Source organism: Lipotes vexillifer, unplaced genomic scaffold (genome assembly GCF_000442215.2).
Source record: "Lipotes vexillifer unplaced genomic scaffold, Lipotes_vexillifer_v1.1 scaffold422, whole genome shotgun sequence".
Taxonomy (NCBI): Eukaryota; Metazoa; Chordata; class Mammalia; order Artiodactyla; family Lipotidae; genus Lipotes; species Lipotes vexillifer.
This window is the reverse complement of record NW_006779087.1, coordinates 2,252,581-2,279,073: the sequence shown is the minus strand read 5'-3', so window position 1 is coordinate 2,279,073 and position 26,493 is coordinate 2,252,581. Positions and strand designations below refer to the sequence as shown.

The 26,493-nt window shown below is 37.4% G+C and overlaps 1 protein-coding gene across 3 annotated transcripts in view; it reads left to right on the top strand.

Moving 5' to 3' along the window:
* The window catches only part of TFCP2 (transcription factor CP2), a 55,311-nt gene extending 30,541 nt beyond the window's left edge, over nucleotides 1-24,770 (top strand). Inside the window, exons 2-15 of one of the 3 annotated variants that reach the window (XM_007452312.1) lie at nucleotides 4,567-4,718; nucleotides 5,264-5,340; nucleotides 6,235-6,340; nucleotides 8,651-8,757; nucleotides 10,020-10,172; nucleotides 10,891-11,001; nucleotides 11,885-11,973; nucleotides 13,907-13,955; nucleotides 14,345-14,438; nucleotides 15,300-15,390; nucleotides 17,510-17,634; nucleotides 18,072-18,214; nucleotides 22,889-22,940; nucleotides 23,348-24,770. In XM_007452312.1, the coding sequence (XP_007452374.1) occupies nucleotides 4,567-4,718; nucleotides 5,264-5,340; nucleotides 6,235-6,340; nucleotides 8,651-8,757; nucleotides 10,020-10,172; nucleotides 10,891-11,001; nucleotides 11,885-11,973; nucleotides 13,907-13,955; nucleotides 14,345-14,438; nucleotides 15,300-15,390; nucleotides 17,510-17,634; nucleotides 18,072-18,214; nucleotides 22,889-22,940; nucleotides 23,348-23,382 (1,384 nt within the window). In that variant the 3' untranslated portion in view covers nucleotides 23,383-24,770. Of the gene's footprint in view, nucleotides 1-4,566; nucleotides 4,719-5,263; nucleotides 5,341-6,234; nucleotides 6,341-8,650; nucleotides 8,758-10,019; nucleotides 10,173-10,890; nucleotides 11,002-11,884; nucleotides 11,974-13,906; nucleotides 13,956-14,344; nucleotides 14,439-15,299; nucleotides 15,391-17,509; nucleotides 17,635-18,071; nucleotides 18,215-22,888; nucleotides 22,941-23,344 lie in introns of all 3 variants that reach the window. The other 2 variants (XM_007452311.1, XM_007452313.1) reach the window with 2 other exon arrangements.
* Nucleotides 24,771-26,493: the final 1,723 nt, after the last annotated feature.

Sequence of the window (26,493 nt, the reverse complement as noted above, 5' to 3'; positions counted from 1 at the left end):
TCTAAAAACCCTCCCTTTTTTTTTTTTTTAACATTCATGCCATTAAATTTTTATTGTACCTATGTGTATTCTTAGGTCAATAATCAGAACATTTGCTGCTTGTTTTATATTCCAATAAGAATTTATAATGTTATATATATGATTCATATGATTGCAGTCACTTTTCTATCAATTGTTGTTTTTGCCTGAAAGTAATAACCTTATAATCTAATGTTTGGGGATAATGTAGACCGCTGAGGGATATAGGTGCATATAAGGAATGCCTTTCCATCTGTGGATAATAAAATTGATTTTGATCTCTTTGTTTTACAGTATAAGCATAATATTTAAATTACAGGTAAAGGTTTGAGTGTATTTCATTTTGAATGTGGGGAATGTTGACAAGAATCACTGGAACGCTGACCTCTAACCCTTTAGAATCTCAGTTGGGTTTTTTATGTTATGTATCTGTTGCCTTTCTTTTTATACCTGGAAGTACACTGTGGCCTATACGTATTTTTTCTATTTTTAAAAAAAAACTTAATTGTAGAAAATTTCAAACATATATAAACAAAATAGTGTAATGAACCCTCTTGTACCTATCCCCCAGCTTTAAAAATTAACATGTTACTACCGTTTTATCATTTATACCATTTCCCATCCTCCAGTCAATAATTTATTTTTTTCTTTTAGGTAAAATTTATATGGGTTGAAATGCACAAATTTCAGCTGTACAGTTACGACCATGTAACCCACACACATCTGAACATAATATAGAACACTTTTATCTCCCCAGGAAGTTCTCTGTATACCTTCCAAGTCAATCCCCGCCCTGCTAGCAAGCCACTGTTCTCTTTAATTTTGCCTGTTTTAGAACATCATATAAATGGGATCATGCATGATATATTCTTTCTTCTGGCTTCTTTTGTTCAGTATCATGTCTGTGAGATTCATCCATTTTGTTGCATTCCTTGTTTTGCTGAGTAGTATTCCATGGTATGAGTATACCACAGTTTGTAATCCATTTTCTTAATTATGAACATTTGGATTCTTTCCAATTTTTGCTTTTATGCTCTGGACATTCATGTATAAGTCTGTGGTTGGCCTTATATTTTCATTTCTCTTGGATAAATACGTATGAGTAGAATTGCTGGATCAAGGGGCAGATGCATGTTTGCTCTTGTAAGAGACTGCCTAACCTTTTTCTAAAGTGGTTGTATCATTTTACATTCCTACTGGCAAAGTATGAGAGTCCTAGTTGCTTTTGCTGTACAGCCTTGCCAACATTTGGGTTGTCATTCTTTTTCATTTTATCTGTTCTAGTGAGTATATGTACATATTTTTTTAAATTAAAATACATTTTAGGGCTTCCCTGGTGGTGCAGTGGTTGAGAGTCCGCCTGACGATGCAGGGGACATGGGTTCGTGCCCCGGTCCGGGAGGATCCCACATGCCGCGGAGCGGCTGGGCCCGTGAGCCATGGCCACTGAGCCTGCGCGTCCGGAGCCTGTGCTCCGCAGCGGGAGAGGCCATAGCAGTGAGAGGCCCGCGTACCGCAAACAAACAAACAAAAAAGACATTTTATTTTGAGAATTTCATGGAATGTCTTGAGATAATTTGAAATACTCTTTAATTTGGTACAGCTCTTAAGATCCTTTTAAAGTTTGATCTGGACTGAATGCTGATCACAACAGTTGGTCTCCAGGGCCCAGAATATTCTTTCTCACTAACCATGGCTACGACTTCTGAGGGAAAAAAAAAAATTTTTAACATCTTTATTGCAGTATAATTGCTTTACAATGGTGTGTTAGTTTCTGCTGTATAACAAAGTGAATCAGCTATACATATACATATATCCCCATATCTCCTCCCTCTTGCGTCTCCCTCCCACCCTCCCTATCCCACCCCTCTATGTGGCCACAAAGCACCGAGCTGATCTCCCTGTGCTATGCAGCTGCTTCCCACTAGCTATCTGTTTTACATTAGGTAGTCTATACATGTCCATGCCACTCTCTCACTTCGTTCCAGCTTACTCTTCCTCCTCCCCATGTCCTCAACTCCATTCTCTACATCTGCGTCTTTATTCCTGTCCTGCCCCTAAGTTCTTCATAACCTTTTTTTTTTAGATTCCATATATATGTGTTAGCATACGGTATTTGTTTTTCTCTCTCTGACTTACTTAACTCTGTATGATAGACTCTAGGTCCATCCACCTCACTACAAATCTCAATTTTGTTTCTTTTTATGGCTGAGTGATATTACATTGTATATATATGCCACATCTTTATCCATTCATCTGTCGATGGACACGTAGGTTGCTTCCATGTCCTGGCCACTGTAAATAGAGCTGCAGTGAACATTGTGGTACATGACTGTTTTTGAATTATGGTTTTCTCAGGGTATATGCCCAGCAGTGGGATTGCTAGGTCGTATGGTAGTTCTATTTTTAGTTTTTGAAGGAACCTCCATACTGTTCTCCGTAGTGGCTGTATCAGTTTACCTTCCCACCAGCAGTGCAAGAGGGTTCCCTTTTCTCTACACCCTCTCCAGCATTTACTGTTTGTAGATTTTTTGATGATGGCCATTCTGACTGGTGTGAGGTGATACCGCATTGTAGTTTTGATTTGCATTTCTCTAATGATTAGTGATGTTGAGCATTCTTTCATGTGTTTTTTTGGCCATCTGTATATCTTCTTTGGAGAAATGTCTGTTCAGGTCTTCTGCTCATTTTTGGATTGGGTTGTTTGGTTTTTTGATATTGAGCTGCATGAGCTGCTTGTAAATTTTGGAGATTAATCCTTTGTCAGTTGCTTCATTTGCAAATACCTTCTCCCATTCCGAGGGTTGTCTTTTGGTCTTGTTTATGGTTTCCTTTGCTGTGCAAAAGCTTTTAAGTTTCATTAGGTCCCATTTGTTTGTTTTTGTTTTTATTTCCATTTCTCTAGAAGGTGGGTCAAAAAGGATCTTGCTGTGATTTATGTCATAGAGTGTTCTGCCTATGTTTTCCTCTAAGAGTTTGATAGTGTCTGGCCTTACATTTAGGCCTTTAATCCATTTTGAGTTTATTTTTGTGTATGGTGTTAGGGAGTGTTCTAATTTCATTCTTTTACATGTAGGTGTCCAGTTTTCCCAGCACCACTTATTGAAGAGGCTGTCTTTTCCCCATTGTATATTCTTGCCTCCTTTATCAAAAATAAGGTGACCAGGGCTTCTCTGGTGGCGCAGTGGTTGATAGTCTGCCTGCCAATGCAGGGGACACGGGTTCGTGCCCCTGTCTGGGAAGATCCCACATGCCGCGGAGTGGCTGGGTCCGTGAGCCATGGCTGCTGAGCCTGCGCGTCTGGAGCCTGTGCTCCGCAACGTGAGAGGCTATGGCAGTGAGAGGCCCGCATACCGCAAAAAAATAAATAAAATAAGGTGACGATATGTGTGTGGGTTTATCTCTGGGCTTTCTATCCTGTTCCATTGATCTATATTTCTCTTTTTGTGCCAGTACCATACTCTCTTGATTACTGTAGCTTTGTAGTATAGTCTGAAGTCAGGGAGCCTGATTTCTCCAGCTCCATTTTTCTTTCTCAAGATTGCTTTGGCTATTCTGGGTCTTTTGTGTTTCCATACAAATTGTGAAATTTTTTGTTCTAGTTCTGTGAAAAATGCCTTTGGTAGTTTGATAGGGATTGCATTGAATCTGTAGATTGCTTTGGGTAGTATAGTCATTTTCACAATGTTGATTCTTCCAATCCAAGAACATGGTATATCTCTCCCTGAGGGAAAATTATTTCTAATCTTTTCCATCCATTTTAGCCCTTTATTGTTTCCGAAATATTTTCTCATATATTTACTCTTTGCAGCAAATGTGGTTCCCATTTTATAGATGAAGGAATGAAGACTCAAGAGAGCTTGCCCAAGATTTGCCCAAAGGTTCTAGAGACTGAAAGCTAGGATTTCAAACTTGGTCCAGTACTCTTTAGCACATAAGAATGAGCAACATATTAGAATTCATTGGATGTGTCCCTTTGGTTTGCAAGTTTAGATAAACTGAGAAGTAGAAGAAGCTTTTTCTTGGAGGAGATAGCTGGTAGGGATATATCAGTATTAGTTGTATTCCACAGAATGTAAACTGACCCTGAAATATATACTGGTCATTGATTTGTACTTCTCATGTGGTTTCTTGGAATTTTGGTTATTGTTTTAATCCTTAGAGTAGATGAGCTGACGTGGTTATAAAGATTCTGCAGTTGGTACCTTTCTGGGAACAAATACATTACTGAGTGTCCTAAATTGACATTTGGGAATTCTGCATACAATTTTCAGAGCCCTTTTAGGAGTCCATGTCTATGATTCCTAGAAACACTCTCTTTGGACACTAAGTGGTTTTAGTAGTGAATGTCTGTCATTGCCCACATTGTTGTGGTCAGAGGGGTATTACAGCAGGTAATCTGAACTGAATGGTTAGGAAGAAACTTCTCCAAGGTGTGTAATGTTTATGGTTTTCCAAAGCGAATTGCAGTTAAATGGTTTCATTAATAAATCGGCTCTTACACCATTGTCAGATGTTAAAGTAAGTCATTTGTTTGTTTTATTTCAGTGATGTCCTAGCATTGCCCATTTTTAAGCAAGAAGAGTCAAGTTTGCCTCCAGATAATGAGAATAAAATCCTCCCTTTTCAATACGTGCTTTGTGCTGCCACCTCTCCAGCAGTGAAACTCCATGATGAAACCCTGACGTATCTCAATCAAGGTTAGATATGGTGTTATTCATTAGTATTATTGCAGACCTGCTGGATTCATGATATTTAATTAGGTACACTTATATGTAAAAAGTACATCTTTCTAGCGTGACCTGTTAAAGTCAAAGCCTCAGTGTCATATTTGATATATATTACTGGTTTCTTTCGTCTACCTGTCCATTTTTAGTTCCAGTCTCCCTCTTTCTAATCCATGTTCCCTGGACATCCCCAGTGGTCACTGTCTGAGAAGTATTACTGTATCCAGCTCTATTATTTACCAGTTGTGTGGCCTTGGACCAGTTGATTAAATTCTGTGTTTCAATTTCCTTATATGTGAAACTGGAATTGATAATACCTTACAGAATTGTATCAATTAAATGATATAATTTATGAAAACACTTAGCACTGTGCCTAGCATAAAGTAAAGGATTATGGTTGTTACTAATACTAATAATGTTATATACTCTTGTATATTCAACCAACTGAATTTCATTCTTTCTGAATCTTGGGAGGTTAATTTATGATGAATATAATACGTAGTTACTTTTTGTTCTAGGCCAGTCTTATGAAATCCGAATGCTAGACAATAGGAAACTTGGAGAACTTCCAGAAATTAATGGCAAGTTGGTGAAGGTAAAAGAAAACAAGTAAATCATTCCTCTCCATAATATCCTTTTACTGACCCTTTTTGGATTAATATTTTTTCTTTCATAAAGGGCTTGGTGGTTTCTCTTACCTGCTACAGTTTGCTAGCAGAGTGGTAAACTCTTGTGTTACTTCTTTGGGGTCAGAGTGAGCCCACCTATTCACATGGATTTTTCAGAGCTGCAGAAATGAAAGCTTAGCACCTCCGTGTCAGGAGAATCTCATGGCTCATTGAAGTTCTTTTTGGGTGGAATAAAGTAACCTCCTTGAGATCTTTAGAGAAGTTCCAGTGTCTCTTTGGATACGTGGTCTAGTAGCAAAGAAACCAGAAGCTACTGTTGATGAATAGCAGTTTTCTTAGTCTGGACTGGCAGTAATGAATTCACAGATAATTGAGACAGAGGAGTTTGGTCAGCTGCCGTAGAAGGTGATGAGAGGATATTAATAGGCACTTCCACCAAAGGAAAGTTGATGGAAACAGCCCCTACCTACCCTCAATGTTTACAGGTTGTATGGTGGGTTAGCAAGCAGGGGACTTGGTGAGATTTTCATATGTATCTGAAGAGCTGAGCCAGATATTACACGGTAACAGTAGAGGCATGTAGAAATGCTTCCAGTGGAGTCCTTTATGCTTAGTTACCAATCAGGGCTGATGTTTAAGCCAAGTTTTAAATATGGTACTAGTTAACTATAATATAGATTATATTTGAGCAATTATAAAGTTTGCCTTGAAATACAGTATGGTATGGGTTTTAGAGTAAAACAGGTCTCAAGAAAAATAATTTTAAGTTATGTCTGGGGGTGACTCCTGCTAGTTTTCCTTTGTCAGCACTGATTTTTTAAGGGATCCTGTTATCATTTGATTTTGTTGCTTCCTTTTAGAGTATATTCCGTGTTGTGTTCCATGACAGACGGCTACAATACACTGAACATCAGCAGCTGGAGGGCTGGAGGTGGAACCGACCTGGAGACAGAATTCTTGACATAGGTAAGTTAAGAGAACCTATTGCCCAGGAAATGCCTATAACTATGGTCCGAGAATTGGTTTTCTTTCCTTGATGTTTACTTTGATTCAGAATGCTTCAGGGGCTCAATTAACATGAACCTAGAAGTGGTTATTGATTAAGCATAAGAAACTACTGATATAATGATTCCAAAACTGAAGTTGAAAGTGTAGACACTTCAGTTCTGTAACAATTGCGTCCATAACTTGAGGGTGAGTTTTTGTTTTTTAAATTTAGTTGTGGTAAAATATACATAACATAAAATTTACCATTTTAACCATTTTTAAGTGTACATTTCAGTTGCATTAAGTACATTCACATTGTTGTGCAACCATTACTACCATCCATCTCTAGAACTTTTTTCATCTTGCAAAACTGAAACTCTGTACCCATGAAAAGTAACTTCCCATTCCCTCCTCTCCCCAGTCCCTGGTAACCACTATTCTACTTTTTGTCTGTATCAATGTGACTACTGTAGGTGCCTCAGATAAGTGAAATCATTCAGTATTTGTCTTTTTTGTGATTGGGTTATTTCAGTTACCATAACCCTCAAGATTCATACATATAGTAGCATGTGCCACAATTTCCTTCTTTTTGGGAACCCTTGTGCACTGTTGTGGGAATGTAAGTTGGTACGGCCACTATGGAAAACAGTATGGAGGTTTCTCAAAAAACTAAAAATAGAACTACCATATGACCCAGCAATTCCACTCCTGGGTATATATCCAAAAGAAACAAAAACAATTCAAAAAGATACACGCAGGGGCTTCCCTGGTGGCGCAGTGGTTGAGAGTCCGCCTGCCGATGCAGGGGACACGGGTTCGTGACCCGGTCCAGGAAGATCCCACATGCCGTGGAGCGGCTGGGCCCATGAGCCATGGCCGCTGAGCCTGTGCGTCCGGAGCCTGTGCTCCCCAATGGGAGAGGCCACAGCAGTGAGAGGCCCGCGTACCGCAAAAAAAAAAAAAAAAAAAGATACATGCACCCCAATGTTCATAGCAGCATTATTTACAATTGCCAAGATATGGAAGCAACCTAAGTGTCCATCAACAGATAAATGTATAAAAAAGATTTGAGATATATATATACACATACACACACACTTACATACATATATATATTTATACACACGTATACACACAATGGAATATTAGCCATAAAAGAGAACGAAATTTTACCCATTTGCAACAACAGGGATGGTCCTGGAGGGTGTTACACTTAGTGAAATAAGACAGGGAAAGACAAATGCTGTATGATATCACTTATATGTGGAATCTAAAAAATACAACAAACTAGTGAATGAAACAAAAAAGAATTTGGTTTTCTTAAATCATAAAGGGAAGGATCTTTACAAACACACATGCAGCCTCTCTTCATGAATGTACTTTTAATTCTGGCATCTGTGTCTTTGATCTCTTATTGGTTATTATCTCCTATTGGTAAGCATAGTTGTTAAACAGATCTAAGTACTACTATTTTTATCTGAGAAAACACTGGTTCTCCTACAGATATCTTGATATATATTTGATAAACTGGCTTTAGGATAAATCCAACATAGCTAATGCTGTGGAGTGGAACCCACTTAATGCTTTCTTGTTTGAATCATTGATACTAAAACAGTAGAAAACTTATAGCATAGTTATGATAATAAATATCAGCCTGGCCTTATCCCCCAGCTTGAATATTAATAGAAGTCAGGGAATGATATTTAAATATATGCCATATGGAATGGAAAGCAAAGTTCTAAAGCCCATTCATTTTTCTTCCCTCCTGAGAATAAGATGTGTCACTCTGTTATAGGATTCTTTGATGACTTCATAAGTCAGCATCAATTGTTACGTTAATTTCCATCACTTATATTTGTGATACAACACTTTCTGCCTTTATTCAGACACTCTGCTTTATCCTAATATGACAATCCTCTTAGTTTACTTCTAGCAGTAATACTAACCTTAAAACTGAAAGTGAAGCAGATTGTAAATTAAATTTTTCATGACACTAGAGCCAGTGTGTAGACTAAATCTATCTTTAAATAGAATTTTGGCACATTAAAAGGAAGCTACTTTTAAGTTGTCTTATTGTAAAAACTTTTTTAAATGGAAAAAAGATACTCAAAAGGAAAGTATTTAGGTCAATTTTAGGTCTAATCAAACTCTTTTTATTGGCAAAAAAAGGTTTAAGGTATGATACACAAAAATCTTGGTAACTAGGGACCAATAATATAAGAATCGGTGCTTTCTTATTTAAACCCAGTAGCACTCAGAATTGTTCAATGATAACCATTTGTTTCTCAGATATCCCAATGTCTGTGGGTATAATCGATCCTAGGGCTAATCCAAACCAACTAAATACAGTGGAGTTCCTGTGGGACCCTGCAAAGAGGACATCTGTGTTTATTCAGGTAAGACACTGCAGATAGGGCTCCAGTTTTGAAGAGGATCTCTTACTACCAGTTTGGTTCTTAAAGGATAAAACATGTTGAATTTGAAATCTTTACAGGGTTGAATCTCTCAACAAGGGCAGACTTAGTCAACATGTGCCTGAAAGCAATGAGGAGTTTCTGAATTGCTCTTCTAATTTCCCCAATTTATTTATTTGTTTCTCTCAAAAATACTTGCTAGTGGTTGCATAATATTTTATTCTTTGGATGTACTTACCTAACAATTATTTAGCTTTGAGAATGTTCTAATTTTTCACTATTATCCAAGAAGTTATTTTGAACATCTTTATACTTAGAATTTGATTTGCATTTCTGATTATGTCCTTTGGGTAGATGGCTTGAAAAGTCTTATTTGTTAGAGTTTATTTGTATGATAACCAACAGTTTGAGCACTTCTCATCAGGTAGTCACTGTGTTAAATAAATACTTTTTTTTTTTTTTTTTTTTTTTTTTTTTTGCGGTATGCGGGCCTCTCACTGCTGTGACCTCTCCCGTTGCAGAGCACAGGCTCTGGACGCACAGGCTCAGCGGCCATGGCTCACGGGCCTAGCCGCTCTGTGGCATGTGGGATCTTCCCGGATCGGGGCACGAACCCGTGTCCCCTGCATCGGCAGGCGGACTCTCAACCACTGCGCCACCAGGGAAGCCCAAATAAATACTTTTTATACATGATTTTATTTAAGACTTTCAAAAATAATCCTGTGTTGTAAGAATAGCCCTTGAGGCTTAGAGAAAATAACTTACCCAAGCTAGTATTTGGTCAATCAAGATTCCACTATTAAGATTACCAAGATCTTGGACTCTATGCAGTAGCCTAGCAAACCTTTTTCTTCCTATTGCTTGTGATCTTTCATATTTACTGTTTTCCCAGCATGGATGGTGCCTGTGCTTTCTAAAATCTACCTTAAAGTTCAGGAAAGTTCTGCTAACAGAAACCATTTCCCTTTTATGTTAACTCTGTCTTTTCTGAAACGATTAATGAATTCCTCACAGTAGCTTTTTGTTAACATTAGATCTGTACATTTACTTTGTTTGCATTTGTAAATCATTTAAGTTTTCCTCATTTCCTCATGAGAGTGTGAATTCTTCATGATCAAAAAGAGAGTAAAAGTTTTTTGTAGGTGTTTAAAGGTTTTGCTGTTAGTAGTTGCCCCAGAAATGTTGCTGACTGGTTTGGCTAGCTAACAGTACTGAAACCTGGCTGGATGTTGTATTCTTTTCAGGTGCATTGTATTAGCACAGAGTTCACTATGAGGAAACATGGTGGAGAGAAGGGAGTGCCATTTCGAGTACAAATCGATACCTTCAAGGAGAATGAGAACGGGGAATATACTGAGCACTTACACTCAGCCAGCTGCCAGATCAAAGTCTTCAAGGTACTCCTGGGCGCTGTGCTGGCCCTTGGAACTTTCTCTCGTCTTTCATTTGCAACATTAGTCACCAAGTGAGAAAGTCAGCTTGTCCCATTTTCAAAAACTATGAAAGCTCAGCCTAAATTAGAGTTATTGAAATAATTACTGATATGTCCGGTAAAGAACTTTAACTAGGGATGGTCGTGGGAGAAGGGGAACTTGGAAAAGGGATCGTATGGATATCATATGGATAAATATCTTCTCATTGCAAAAGATTCATTAATACAGCAGTATTCAGAGCATGACACTGAAGTCCCCCTTTACCACTCTTACCCTGACTCCCCAACCTCTCCCCAGAGGTGACCACTGTCAATAATTTTATATGTATCTTTCTAGTTCCCTTCTGTGCTCTTATATACACAGGTACCTAGATGTACACATATTTTCTTTTCTTTGAAACATAAATGGGATTATATGAATTGTTTTGAAGCTTTTTTTTTTCAATTAACTATGTGCTTTAGAGATTTTTCCATGTCTGTAGCTATAGATCTCTTATTCTTTTTCAACTCCATCACACATTTAAATATCCTATTTTCAGACTTAGATGTAATGATGGATCTTGTCTTTACCTCATTGTACATACCTTTTTGTTTCACATGTGACTATTTTAAGTTCGTAGAAGTAATATTGTTGAGTCGAAGGGTGAGTATGTGAGTTTCAAACAAAATATTTCTCATTTTAGCCCAAAGGTGCAGACAGAAAACAAAAAACAGATAGGGAGAAAATGGAGAAACGAACGCCTCACGAGAAGGAGAAATATCAACCTTCCTATGAGACAACTATACTCACAGAGGTAAAAGGATTTCTTTTGGTGACAATTTCAGTCAGTACTTTTTACTCTTAAAAGAAAAATACAATTATTTTGCAATATACAGTTGACCCTTGAACAACACAGGTTTGAACTGCATGGGTTCATTTATACATAGATTTTTTTTCCCCACTAAATATGTACAACAGTACTACGTGGTTTGCAGTTCGTTGAATCCAAGGATGCAGATACAAAGGGCTGACTGTCAAGTTATACCCGGACTTTTGACTGTGGAGGGGGAGACGGTGCTCCTAATACCTGCGTTGTTCAAGGGTCAACTGAATACATATATCATTATGTTGTATACCTAAAACTAATACAACGTTTATGTCAATTATATTTAAATTTAAAAAAAAAGAAACATCACTTCCAGTCTGGTCAAAACTTACTTGTCCTCTTAGTTGTGAGGGCCTCTGAGGAATTAAGATTTACTAATGAAGATGTGCTATTCGACAAATGAACTTATCTACAAAACAGAAATAGAGTTACAAATGTAGAAAGCAAACTTATGGTTACCAGGGGGTAAGCTGGGGGAAGGATAAATTGGGAGACTGGGATTGACATATACACACTACTGTATAAAAAATAGATAACTAATAAGGACATACTGTATAGCACAGGGAACTCTACTCAGTATTCTATAATGGCCTATATGGGGAAAGAATCTTAAAAAGAGTGGAATATGTATATGTATAACTGATTCACTTTGCTGTACACCTGAAACTAACATTGTAAATCAACTATACTCCAATTAAAAAAAAAAAAAAAAAAGATGTGCCATTTGAGTAACAATAGTACATCTTTGTGGAATTTTGACACAGAAAGAGTCAAATGTACTTTCTGTGTCTAAGTTGTCCTTTGTTTTTAGTGTTCTCCTTGGCCCGAGATCACATATGTCAATAATTCCCCATCACCTGGCTTCAACAGTTCCCATAGCAGTTTTTCTCTTGGGGAAGGGTAAGTCTGGGAAATTGACTTGTGTTTGTCCTAAATATGTATTCTTTTGTTATGTCTCCATAAACAAAATCTTTCCAAATCAATAAGACCTTCTATTTGGTTAGTCTTTGATGGACTTATATATTAACTGAGGTTTGGATTATCTTCAAAAGAGACTGCAGGAGTTTTATGTAGCCATTTTTCCCCCCTATTATTTATTTATTTTATTTTATTTCATTTTTTTTGGCCACGCCACAAGGCTTATGGGATTTTAATTTTTCATTGCCCTTACGGCCCTCGGCATTGAGAGCGCAGAGTCCTAACCTCTGGACCTCCAGGGAATTCCCTTTTCCCCACTATTAGAAAACAGCATTTATGGTCAGTTTTTAGTGATTCAGGGAATGAATTTTCTGGGTTTTTCCCTTCTCCCTCTTACTGCTTCTCTTGAGGTTATTTCACTTCCTGATCAGAGTGGTCGTTGGGAATTGAAACACAGTTGTGCAAACAGTAAAATCTGTTTGGTTACTTACTAAGAATGATCCCAACACCTAATTATTATGAATCTTTGATAATTGGGGGAAGAAGGTGAAGATGAGAGCTAAAATGAAGCTTGGGGATTATCTATGGGATGCATTTAGTCTTACTGTGTTTTACCATCAGAGATAATTGAAAGTTGGTATAGATGCCTACACTCCAGTTAAAGAAAGTTGTCTTATAGTTCCAGCATTTAACACATATTCTACATAGGTCATATTGAAATTTGAAATATTTAGGTTGTGAAATGTGTGAGTATATTGTTTGGTTATAATGTTCGTTTTTGAATTTATTTAGGCTCTATGTTCATCCTACTTCTGAAAGTATTTAATTAAGGTTGCTTAGGGAAGTCTCTGGCGGTCCAGTGGCTGGGACTCTGTGCTTCCACCGCAGGGGCACGGGTTCAATCCCTGATCGGGAACTAGAATCCCACAGCCCATGCAGTGCGGCCAAAAAAAAAAAAAAAAAAAAAAAAAAAAAAAAAAAAAAAAAAAAAAAAAAAAAAAAAAAGTAGCTTAAATATTCAAAATGTAACAGTTAAGAATAAAACTAGGTAGCAATTGTAGAAAAAAATAGATAACTAGAGCCCTGAGATAAGTTAATTACTAAATTTGATTACTGAATTTGAATTTTGCAGCTAAGGCCAAAATAAAAAAAAAAAAGAAGAAAAAGATCTTTTTTGAAAGAAAAATCTGTTACCAAACTATGGATTATGCAGTCTACTTACAGGCAATTTAAAATATTATATAGAATTTGAGAGTTCTAAAATTGTCTTCTGTCATGTAGTTCATTATTAGGCTCAAATTTTTCTCCCATAAAAGAAGTAATCATTAGGGAAGAGAGACAATCTGTAGAGCCAAAAGGAAGTGTAGGGGAAGATCAAGGCTGTGGAGATAACCCTTGGATCACAAATTAGCACTAATTTTTGAAGCTATTTTAAAAATAATTATTAAGTGTTTTTTATTATAAAAATATGTGATCACATTGCATTGTGTACTATTTATTCTAATTTTTTCCTGTATCTGTTTGTGTGTTTATTTATATACTTCACACAGTAGTAATATATTGATTACTTTTATATTCTGATATTTTTAGTTTACATTCTAATAAGCTTATGTTAAGTATTGTTTATGCCATAATTTATCTAATCAGTCCCAACTTACTGGAATTTTGGTATTTTTTTCAATTTCTTCAATAATAAAAAATGACATAGTTTCTGCTGCTACCCGCCCCCAACACACAAAAGTCTTTATGCTAAAATAATAGATAATAGAAGTATTGGATCCAAGAGTAAGAATGTTTTATGAGATAGCACAGATTCCCTTAAATCGCTAGCTTAAGACTTATGATGATGAAGAATGAGGCGATGAACCCTAGTATGTGTCATGAACTCATCCTTTCATTTTAAATGTTTCTTTAGAAATGGTTCACCAAACCACCAGCCAGAGCCACCCCCTCCAGTCACAGATGTAAGTCTAAAGTTATATAAATGTCAGTTATTATAGTCTAATAGTCTAATGTCTAATAATACTTTGGTGACTGTGTGATTCAGTAGAAATGCCCAACTTTTAGGGAGTATTATTCATTCATTCATTAAGCAAACATTTATTGAATTTTGGCCTGAACCAGATACTGTGCTGTATTTAAGGAACTTTCAGTCTAGTGGGGAAGATAAGGATGGAATTCCATGGATATCTTGCATGGTTAGAGAAAGAAGACTGATGTATAAACAGCTTCCAAGCAAACTCAGCCTGTCTGAATGTGGGTGTATTTGGCTGTTGTTACCTAATGATGTAACGTTTACCTTTTTAAAGTTGAGTATTTTTAGTTACAAAAAAAAATGCTTTCCCTCTTTCAGAACCTCTTGCCAACAACCACACCTCAGGAGGCTCAGCAGTGGTTGCATCGAAACCGTTTTTCCACATTCACAAGGCTTTTTACAAACTTCTCAGGTTAAATTTGCTTGTCCTTTTGTTTTCCCCAGCATGGGATTTCCTTTACATTCCAGGGCCTCCTGGCATCCCTGTGTTGTTTTGTGTGTAGAGGGGGGAGATCTTAATGCATTTTTCTGATTAAATGAATTTCATTGAACCCTTCAGACTTTCTCACCAGCTGCAGCTGTGCTGTGAAATGCTCAAAAAAGAAAGACCTCTTAGTTTAAAATCATTTTAATTTTAAAATATTTATTCTATACAATACTTTAAAATATATTATCCATAAAATATTTTATCAAGGAGCATTGCAGGTAGTCGGAAATTTTCCCCTTGATATCACTATATTATGTTTCCTTTGCACATTCCACTCTTATTTAGCACCTTCTGTGTACCAGGTATGGTAGGAATACACAAATGGATAAGGCATATTTCCTGATCAGTCACCATCTAGTATCAAAGAAAACCCAAATCAAAATAAAACCCTGAAAAAGGTAAACAAATAGTTGTAATGCAATAGATAAGTGTAAGGCTCTGGAGTTTGGGAACATGTGTGATGTGTGATGCGTGAGGTAAATCTTGAGGGCTGAGGAAGAGTCTGTTGGTCAGACAGTGGAAGGATATTTCAGGCAGGAGGAACAACTTGCTCATTAGGCATGATCAGCATGATGAAAGCATAGGGTTAAATGAATAAGTTAATTGGGTGGGAATTGAGGTGGGAGAGGATGCAGGGGCCAGGTCATGGAGGGCCTTATATGCCATGCAAGAGATTATGACTGTAGCATACTAGTAATGAGGTGTCCTTGTAACAGAGTCCATTTTAAGTCATGAACAAGGAGAATCTTTGCCTTTATCACCCATTTTCTTATATTTATTTTCCAGGGGCAGATTTATTGAAGCTAACTAGAGATGATGTGATTCAAATCTGTGGACCTGCAGATGGAATCAGACTTTTTAATGCATTGAAAGGCCGGTATGTAATTAGTGTTAAAATATCAGTGGGGCTGGATTTCAAATGGATTTGGATTCAGGGACTCTTCACAATACTTTTTGTACAGCTAAATACATCTTGTCGAAACATTCTTTTTGAATGCCAGCTATGTGCCAAATAAAGATGAAAAATACCTTTTCCTGTACTTGATCCAAGGAATTCCTCACGATATTCCATTTTTCATTAGTTTTTTTCATTCAGTTAAATATCCATTGTCCCTGTTATGAGCCATTAGGCTTTGGTGATACATTGATGAGCTTTCTGATGGGGAGAGAGAGAAAGATTATAAACTATAAGTATTTTGAATAGTGATAAGTATTTTGAAGGAAAACAAAACAAACAAATAAACAAAAATAAGGTTGTGGCCTACAGAGTACAGAATATAGTCAGGAAAGACCTCTTTGAGGAGGGGGCATTTAAACTGAGTTATGAGAAGGATGGAAGCTTTGGAGTCATGAGGGAAGAACATTTTTTGCAGAAGAAACAGTGGGTGCAAAGGTCCTGAACTCAGTTTTACTAAAGAAGAGATTATTCTTAAGTTTGGGTAGGAATTGCTTAAGTGTCTGCTTACAAATATTACATGTAATACAGAGGAATTTCTAGTCTCTGGGATTTACAGTTTAAAATAGGAAGTGGTAATATTGATGGAGAAAACATACAGGTCGGTGCCATAGAACCAAATCAGTGGCTAAATAATGAAACAGACTGTGAAGTATTTGTGTTTGTGTATATTACAAGAGATAATTAAATCAAGTTGGAAACTTTTTTAAAAAATAAATTTTTAAATTTATTTTTGGCTGTGTTGGGTCTTCGTTTCTGTGCGAGGGCTTTCTCTAGTTGCGGCGAGCGGGGGCCACTCTTCATCGCGGTGCGCGGGCCTCTCACTGTCGCGGCCTTCTCTTGTTGCGGAGCGCAGGCTCCAGACGCACAGGCTCAGTAGCTGTGGCGCACGGGCTTAGCTGCTCCGCCGCATGTGGGATCTTCCCAGACCAGGGCTTGAACCCGTGTTCCCTGCATTGGCAGGTGGATTCTCAACCACTGTGCCACCAGGGAAGCCCAAGTTGGAAACTTTTAAGGAAAGAGGTGAAATTCAAGGGTTGATGACTGGGAGGAAAAGAATGGATCTTCCATTTTTAAAAGTATTACCTACAGAGGGGTTTCCCTGGTGGCGCAGTGGTTGAGAATCAGCCTGCCAGTGCAGGGGACACGGGTTTGAGCCCTGGTCTGGGAAGGTCCCACATGCCGCGGAGCAGCTAAGCTCGTGTGCCACAATTACTGAGCCTGTGCTCTGGAGCCCGTGAGCCACAACTACTGAGCCCGCGTGCCGCAACTACTGAAGCCCACGCGCCTAGAGCCCATGCTCCGCAATGAGAAGCCACCACAATGAGAAACCTGCACACTGCAACGAAGAGTAGCCCATGCTCGCCGCAACTAGAGAAAGCCCGTGCGCAGCAGCGAAAACCCAACACAGCCAAAAGTAAATAAATTTATTAAAAAAAAAAAGTATTACCTACAGAGCATTTAGAAATAGGAAGGAATAAGATGATCAGAGCAAGAGGTAATTCAATATTGTTGTCTAAGAAGAAAGAACAGAAAGAAGGCTAAAGACGCTTAGGAGAAGATAATGAGGGAAATAAGATTTTCTAGTTTATCCTATTGGTACTTTTAAGTATCAATAGAAGGTATGTCTTGAACTGACCCACAAAACAGTGGGTCACACATTTTGAATCTTTCTAACCTTTACATCAAAGGTTACAAACTCAAATGACTACAGAGACCACATGTAAATGAGTGACAGTCAAGTCTGGGGGGTACTGAAGAATGCATGCACCACGCAAGCAGAACAGCTGATTGGGTGTTTTGTAAGAATGGGGGCCTTGGATCACCAGATCTGATTTTTCAAGGTAAACCAGAGGTTTATATGAGGGCTTCTGTTGGACTGAATTCAGTTAAAACACGCACACACACACACCACACACACACACACACACACACACACACACACACACAGTGGGGAGCTAAAATGTAGACACACAAGTTCTTCCTTAAAATGTGCTCACCATGAAAAGTTTGAGTAATAGCTTTCTTTTTTCCTCCTTAGGATGGTGCGCCCAAGGCTAACCATTTATGTTTGTCAGGAATCCTTGCAGCTGAGGGAGCAGCAGCAACAGCAGCAGCAACAGCAGCAGAAGCACGAGGATGGAGACTCAAATGGTACTTTCTTCGGTAGGTCGTTCTGCACAGGCCAGGACAGATACGAAGAAAAATGAAGAGATGACTTATGAGCATGTGTGATGGGAATTTATCAAACAGCAGATTCAGCATTTGCTAGAAGGAATGGTAATTGCTAATGTTTATTGAGTTCCTAATATATGCCAGGCACTATTCTCAGCACGTTTACATGTTTTAATTTTTACAACTGGTGTTTCCTCTTTGCAGTAGATTTTGTTGTTCTTGCCAACATTTCGACGAGGAAGATGAGGCTTAGGGATGTTAAGTAACTTGCCCCAGGTCACACACAGCTAGCGAGTGGTTGAGCTGGGATTTCAATTCAGGCAGTCTGCCTCTGAGTCCTTCAGAAAAGTGGGCATTCCTAGTGATCAGGTTACATTTAAGACCAGAGACACTCTGTACTGACTGCCTTTGCTTTCTCCTTTTTGCAGTTTACCATGCCATCTACCTAGAAGAACTGACAGCTGTTGAACTGACAGAAAAAATTGCCCAGCTTTTCAGCATTTCCCCTTGCCAGATCAGCCAGATCTACAAGCAGGGGCCAACAGGAATCCATGTGCTCATTAGTGACGAGGTAGATTTTCAGCACAGCTGAATCACCAGACGACAGTGATTTGTCTGGGCAGATGACAGGAGCAGGAACTGTTCTACTGGGGCAGAGTGCTCTGTTTTCTAAGACAAGAGGTTTTCACATGTTTTTGTTTGCTTACCTCCTGCAATGATTTTTTAAAACTGTGTATCCCCTTGCACGTTTTTAGGTTGACTTAAAATTTTTTGTTTTAAGTTTAAATAGTTGCAAAAGATGTCATTTCTGGGCATATTATATGACATTTAAAAATGAAATGATTACTTCACTACTCTAGCTATATTCCATGTAACCTAAATACAAGAGTAATTTAATACTGTCATCTGTTTAAAACAATACATGAATATACTTTTTTAACAGAATTTTAATATCATTTCTCTGCTTCCTTAAACTCATATTTTCATTCACTTCCCCCATAGAATTTCATCTTACCATAACCTACTTTTATGCTTGAATATCTTTTTTTACCATTTATTTATTTATTTATTTTGAATATCTTTTATTAATTATCCTACCATATTTCTTTATTTTTTTTATTATTTTTTTTTTTAACATCTTTATTGGGGTATAATTGCTTTACAATGGTGTGTTAGTTTCTGCTTTATAACAGAGTGAGTCAGTTATACATATATATATGTTCCCATATCTCTTCCCTCTTTGTCTCCCTCCCTCCCACCCTCCCTATCCCACCCCTCCAGACAGCCACAAAGAACCGAGCCGGTTTCCCTGTGCCATGCGGCTGCTTCCCACTGGCTATCTACCTTACGTTTGTTAGTATATATATGTCCATGTCTCTCTCTCGCCCTAACACACCTCACCCTTCCCCCTCCCCATATCCTCAAGTCTGTTCTCCAGTAGGTCTCTGTCTTTATTCCTGTTTTACCCCTAGGTTCTTCATAACATTTTTTTTTTCTTAAATTCCATATATATGTGTTAGCATACGGTATTTGTCCTTCTCTTTCTGACTTACTTCACTCTGTATGACAGACTCTAGATCTATCCACCTCATTACAAATAGCTCAATTTCGTTTCTTTTTATGGCTGAGTAATATTCCATTGTATATATGTGCCACATCTTCTTTATCCATTCATCCGACGACGGGCACTTAGGTTGTTTCCATCTCCGGGCTATTGTAAATAGAGCTGCAATGAACATTTTGGTACATGACTCTTTCTGAATTCTGGTTTCCTCAGGGTATATACCTAGTAGTGGGATTGCTGGGTCATATGGTAGTTCTATTTGTAGTTTTTTAAGGAACCTCCATACTGTTCTCCATAGTGGCTGAACCAATTCACATTCCCACCAGCAGTGCAAGAGTGTTCCCTTTTCTCCACACCCTCTCCAGCATTTATTGTTTCTAGATTTTTTGATGATGGCCATTCTGACTGGTGTGAGATGATATCTCATTGTAGTTTTGATTTGCATTTCTCTAATGATTAATGATGTTGAGCATTCTTTCATGTGTTTGTTGGCAGTCTGTATATCTTCTTTGGAGAAATGTCTATTTAGGTCTTCTGCCCATTTTTGGATTGGGTTGTTTATTTTTTTGTTATTGAGCTGCATGAGCTGCCTGTAAATTTTAGAGATTAATCCTTTGTCAGTTGATTCATTTGCAAATATTTTCTCCCATTCTGAGGGCTGTCTTTTGGTCTTGTTTATGGTTTCCTTTGCTGTGCAAAAGCTTTGAAGTTTCATTAGGTCCCATTTGTTTATTTTTGTTTTTATCTCCATTACTCTAGGAGATGGGTCAAGAAGGATCTTGCTGTGATTTATGTCATAGAGTGTTCTGCCTATGTTTTCCTCTAAGAGTTTGATAGTTTCTGGCCTTACATTTAGGTCTTTAATCCATTTTGAGCTTATTTTTGTGTATGGTGTTAGGGAGTGATCTAATCTCATACTTTTACATGTACCTGTCCAGTTTTCCCAGCACCACTTATTGAAGGGGCTGTCCTTTCTCCACTGTATATTCCTGCCACCTTTATCAAAGATAAGGTGACCATATGTGCATGGGTTTATCTCTGGGCTTTCTATCCTATTCCATTGATCTATCTTTCTGTTTTTGTGCCAGTACCATACTGTCTTGATTACTGTAGCTTTGTAGTATAGTCTGAAGTCAGGCAGCCTGATTCCTCCAGCTCCATTTTTTGTTCTCAAGATTGCTTTGGCTATTCGGGGTCTTTTGTGTTTCCATACAAATTGTGAAATTTTTTGTTCTAGTTCTGTGAAAAATGCCAGTGGTAGTTTGATAGGGATTGCATTGAATCTATAGATTGCTTTGGGGAGTAGAGTCATTTTCACAATGTTGATTCTTCCAATCCAAGAACATGGTATATCTCTCCATCTGTTTGTATCATCTTTAATTTCTTTCATCAGTGTCTTATAATTTTCTGCATACAGGTCTTTTGTCTCCTTAGGTAGGTTTATTCCTAGATATTTTATTCTTTTTGTTGCAATGGTAAATGGGAGTGTTTTCTTGATTTCACTTTCAGATTTTTCATCGTTAGTATATAGGAATGCCAGAGATTTCTGTGCATTAATTTTGTATCCTGCTACTTTACCAAATTCATTGATTAGCTCTAGTAGTTTTCTGGTAGCATCTTTAGGATTCTCTATGTATAGTATCATGTCATCTGCAAACAGTGACAGCTTTACTTCTTCTTTTCCGATTTGGATTCCTTTTATTTCCTTTTCTTCTCTGATTGCTGTGGCTAAAACTTCCAAAACTATGTTGAATAAGAGTGGTGAGAGTGGGCAACCTTGTCTTGTTCCTGACCTTAGTGGAAATGCTTTCAGTTTTTCGCCATTGAGGATGATGTTGGCTGTGGGCTTGTCATATACGGCCTTTATTATATTGAGGAAAGTTCCCTCTACACCTACTTTCTGCAGGGTTTTTATCATAAATGGGTGTTGAATTTTGTCAAAAGCTTTCTCTGCATCTATTGAGATGATCATATGGTTTTTCTCCTTCAATTTGTTAATATGGTTAATCACATTGATAGATTTGCGTATATTGAAGAATCCTTGCATTCCTGGAATAAACCCCACTTGATCATGGTGTATGATCCTTTTAATGTGCTGTTGGATTCTGTTTGCTAGTATTTTGTTGAGGATTTTTGCATCTATGTTCATCAGTGATATTGGCCTGTAGTTTTCTTTCTTTGTGACATCCTTGTCTGGTTTTGGTATCAAGGTGATGGTGGCCTCGTAGAATGAGTTTGGGAGTGTTCCTCCCTCTGCTATATTTTGGAAGAGTTTGAGAAGAATAGGTGTTAGCTCTTCTCTAAATGTTTGATAGAATTCGCCTGTGAAGCCATCTGGTCCTGGGCTTTTGTTTGTTGGAAGATTTTTAATCACAGTTTCAATTTCAGTGCTTGTGATTGGTCTGTTCATATTTTCTATTTCTTCCTGATTCAGTCTTGGCAGTTTGTGCATTTCTAAGAATTTGTCCATCTCTTCCAGATTGTCCATTTTATTGGCATAGAGTTGCTTGTAGTAATCCCTCATGATTTTTTTTTTTTTCTTTAAAACAAAAATTTGCTTCAATAAAAGTAAAAAATATCTCTTCTGAATAGAATTATCACCATAATTATACAATGGATTAAAATAACATAAATGTATTATATGTTTTGATAAGTAATTATTAAACATTAAGAAAAAATTTATTAATGCATTAGTGCATCTAGAGAGTTCCCTGGTAGCCTAGTGGTTAGGATTCTCAGCTTTCAGTGCCAGGGCCTGGGGTTCAGTCACTGGTCAGGGAACTGAGATCCCGCAAGCCGTATGGTGTGGCCAAAAATAAATAAATAAAATAAAATACAATAAAAGTGCATCTATTAATGAGATGGATGAGATACTCGATTCCTTACCCTCCCTCCCACAGACAGTTAATTCATCGATAGATAAATACTGCCTATTGATTGCTAGAATGAAATAGAGTTCAGCATCAATTCCATCCCGTTTTTTTCCCCCTAGATATAAGTGCTGTGGAATCTGTTCCATATAAATTGATAGACAGGAATGGATGGAGTTTGCTGTAACAGCATTGCTGGATTTTTTTTTTTTTACTTCTGAGTTATGTGCCAAAAATTGCATAGTGATATTATCAAAAATTATTTTGAATCATCTGTCATTTGACAGTTTGTGATTAGATCACTTCAATTCTGGTGAAAGGAAAGAATTGAAAATAAGACTTTATTACCCAGTCATTTGAGTTCCCGTTTGCAATTACACTTCTGCATCCTGGAGGCTTTTATACTCCAGGGCAGTGCATCTTCATAGGATTTCAGGAGGGTGAAACTCTTGCCTTTATTTTATAAAATGGGAAAAGGGAGTTTGAGAAGGGAAGTGGGAAAGGAAAACTGAAGAGGTTCTCAGATGGTTTTAGGAAAGAACAGATATGGAAGTTTAATTCCTCCTATATGGGCCTATCTGTATCTGTGTGCCCCTTAGAAAGTCTTGGGGTTAGCCCAGGAAAATGCACATTCGAATTTTAAGAAAGCTGTTTTAGAATGCTTAGCTTTTAAAGCTTTTGAAAACTAAATAGGAGAGAAAACAAAACAAAGGATTATTCTTCACTTATATCTAGTATAATAAACACACAGGCAAAATAAATATAGCAAACCAAGGTTTTAATAATCAGCAAAATTTCTCACTTTTTTCAGATGATACAGAACTTTCAGGAAGAAGCCTGTTTTATTCTGGACACAATGAAAGGTAATGAAGTAGGAAGACAAATGCTTTTCTCGAAGGAGCTTGAGGGTTTTTTTATAGTACTTTGAGGAGAGAGGGAAAGTATTAACTGCCATGTTTGAGGTAAAGAAAGTGACATTATTGGAGATTGTTCCTTTTTATGAATTGGCTTCTTGCCATTATTAGAGTAGACAAAGTGTAACTGATGACTTCCTGCCATTTTCTTCCACCTTCCATGGACAAAGGATGAAACGGACACGTTGTTCTTATAATGCATATTTATTACAAGTATTCTGTGATAATTAAGTATACTGCCCTTTGTCCTTCTGTTTTTTCTTTCTCTAAAGAACCTTACCACATATATTTTTCTCCTGCTGTGTTTTAGAGGTAACTAAAGATTATTCTTTTTTCTTTTTTTTTTTTTACAGCAGAAACCAATGATAGCTATCATATCATACTGAAGTAGGTGTGGGGCATTCCATCCTCAGTGGCTGCTGCTGCTTTCACCTATTGGGAACTCCCCTCTTGAAGGGGGTCGCAAATGGAGCTTTGAAGGGCTGCAAGAACCTGACCCATCTGACTGTGTCCAGGCCTTGGAGGCAGAATCCCAGGCATCTGTGTTGGCCCAGGCTCTTAGGGCACCCACAGATTACTGCCCAACATGCATTTCTGCAACTGTTTCTTATTTAAAATCTCTGGACCCTTTCGTTGTTGAATATCAATAGAAACGCCACATCATTTAGGGTGTGTGTAGGGCATAATGATGATGAGAATTGTGTGATGTTTAATGGAAAGATGTTAAATTTTGTGATATGGAGCCATGTAATTTTTTTTTCTAACATAAAAGCAAACATCTATATTCATAAGACTAGATCCTCAACCATTTTTGCCCCTGAAAACCTCATTAAAGAGAAATACGGAGAAAGAAGAAAATTCTTCTTTTGATTCCCCTGTAATTCTATGACTAATAGTAATTTTAGGTAACATTTATTGCACATTTAGTTGTGTCAGGCAGTGTGATAAATTCTTTAAATGGATTACCTTGTTTAAATCCTCTTAATAGCCCTATATGAAGTAGGTAATAATGATCCCTAATTGAAGATGAGGAAATGGAGACAGAGTGGCCGAGGAGCTTGCTGAGTAACAGGCAGCTAGCAGCTAGTGACACTGAAATGCAAACCCAGGCCGTCTGGCTCTTATTAACTGCCATCTGTGACTGCCACCCTTGCAGTCCTCTGTGCTTGCCACCGTTTCTTACTGTGGCTCTTCTGGTGAATTGGATCTAACACTGAGCGAGAAGTGAGGAATTAACACCAAAAGGGACAAACCACACCTAAATAATGATGAACAAATCAAGACCTACAAAAAAATGAAAACAGACACTTTCAAAGCATCATCAGTTATCAGATTCACAGAATTTGAGGTGGTGAAAACTAGGGATTATCTCTAACTCCCCAAATTCACTGTTCTTGAATGACCTTCTCAAACTATTTATTAATGAGTTAGACTAACCTCTGCTTTCTCTTTCCCCTCTCTGCATCTTCTCTTGGTATAGAAAGTTCTTTTACTCATGTAGCGTTCTTTTATATAAGCTTTACAAGAAATTCATTCCCATCCCGTTTGCGTTCTTACCATATACTTTAGTTCTTCCTGATTTGTGATTGTGTGCTCTTGTGTGTGTGCATGTGTAAGCCTATGGGTCTTTTTTCACATGTAAAGTTTTATCCAGAAATCCCTCTACATGTTATGCTGAGGTGAAAAATGATAATGTTCAAAAGATTCTGTATTGGATTTGGATCTGTGTGTGTGTGTATTTTTAAAGCATTTGATAAAGTTTAAATGTTTTTATACAGAGATTTTCGTTCATTAAAATCAACCTTCAACATGGTCTGTTTTCTTTTGGTTTGAAAGAAATTGAAAAGTTTGAAACCAGAAAATTAAGTCAAATGACTTGTTTAAAATCGACCTGGACAACTTGACATATTAGGCCAAAATACTTTTTTAGTGACTGATTACCACATGTCCCCATTCTGGGGGGGACATTTCTAATTGTATTATGTTCCTAGGACTGGTTCTCAGCTCGGGGAAGTCAGCACTCTCCCCAGCAGGCTGCTATTTTTTATTTTTATTTATTTATTTATTCTAATTCTTTCTGAATGTTAGGCTGGGAGGGTTGGACTTTTACGGTCCCTTCTAAATCTGAATCTGTGACTCTTGTTTACTGTAAATGATACACAGAATTCTATTAATATATTTACTATAAATTTACACTTACTAATTTTTACTTGGAGATAGAGGGTTTTTTAAGAGTAGTTTTCAAATTTATATAGAAATGAATTTATGTAAGTTTGTAATCATAGATCCTCAAATTAACTAGAAAATCTTTTAGGCTTTCTTTAGCTTCAAACAAATACTTATAGTGCTAATGCTATATAATTGGTAAGAATTGGTGTAGTGATAGAACATTGTAATTATTCAACTTGCTTTAAAAAATTGCATTTGTTCACTATTGATCCTTGCAGTTAAATGAAAATTTTAAACTAGCTTTTTCATAATGAAAGTAATACACAAAGTGATAAATTCAAACAATAAAGAAAGGTATAACTTATCTCCTTGTCCCACTCTATAGAGGTAGCCATTGCAAAAAAGTTTCTTTCCCTCCCTTTCTCTCTCTCTCTCTCTCACACACACACACACAGATGGGCTCATGTAGTACTAATGATCTGCAGTTTTCTTTTTATGTTTAATATGTCTTGAACATCTTTCTATGTTAGGATTTATAGTTTGACATCATTCTTTTGGGAAAAAAATATGGCCATTCCTTATGGATGCCATTTAGGTTAAGCCCATTTAAACATGTATTCTCATAAGTTTTTTGCGTGTATCTCTAAGATATATTCCTAAAAGTAAAATTTGCTGGATTTTACCTCTTTAACCATGTGATGGTTGACATTTAAAATAAAGGAGATGGTTTAATGTTTCCATTAGGGTGAGGGTATATGAGAAGGAGAATGGTTAGATTTTAGGCCCTCCTGAGAAGTGGAGTAGCATCCTGTTTAACTTAGTATTGTCTGTACTGTTTCTTTGAAGTATAATAGGTTCCATCTAGAAGAATCTATTGTATAAAGACTTGATAGTTAAAAGGGAGTCATTGGGAAGTAAAAGGGTCACTGCAGAACTCTTAAGGACTGAATACCAGTCACTACGTAAAATGTGGCTATTAAGTAATAAGATTGTCCAATATTATGCCCCAATAATAAGAATGTTTGCCCACATATATGATTTATTTAAGACGCCACTTAAAGGGAGGGGAAATGGGGGTGGTCATCTTGTCTGGAAAGAGATTACAGTACGACAGATATAAGACAAGTAAGTAGAGTCTGAAAGACCTGAGAAGGTGAGGTTCTCTTGAGGGGGCAGATGTGATTCCTGGAAGTCAGGCACTGTCAGGCACTGGGTACGTTGTGAGGGGCAGGGCATGATCTCACCACTGTGAGTTGGAGGAGCATGGCAAGTGAGGAAGGCTTGACATAATGAGCCTCGCCATTTCTCATTTAGGCCTAATGAAAGAGTGTTC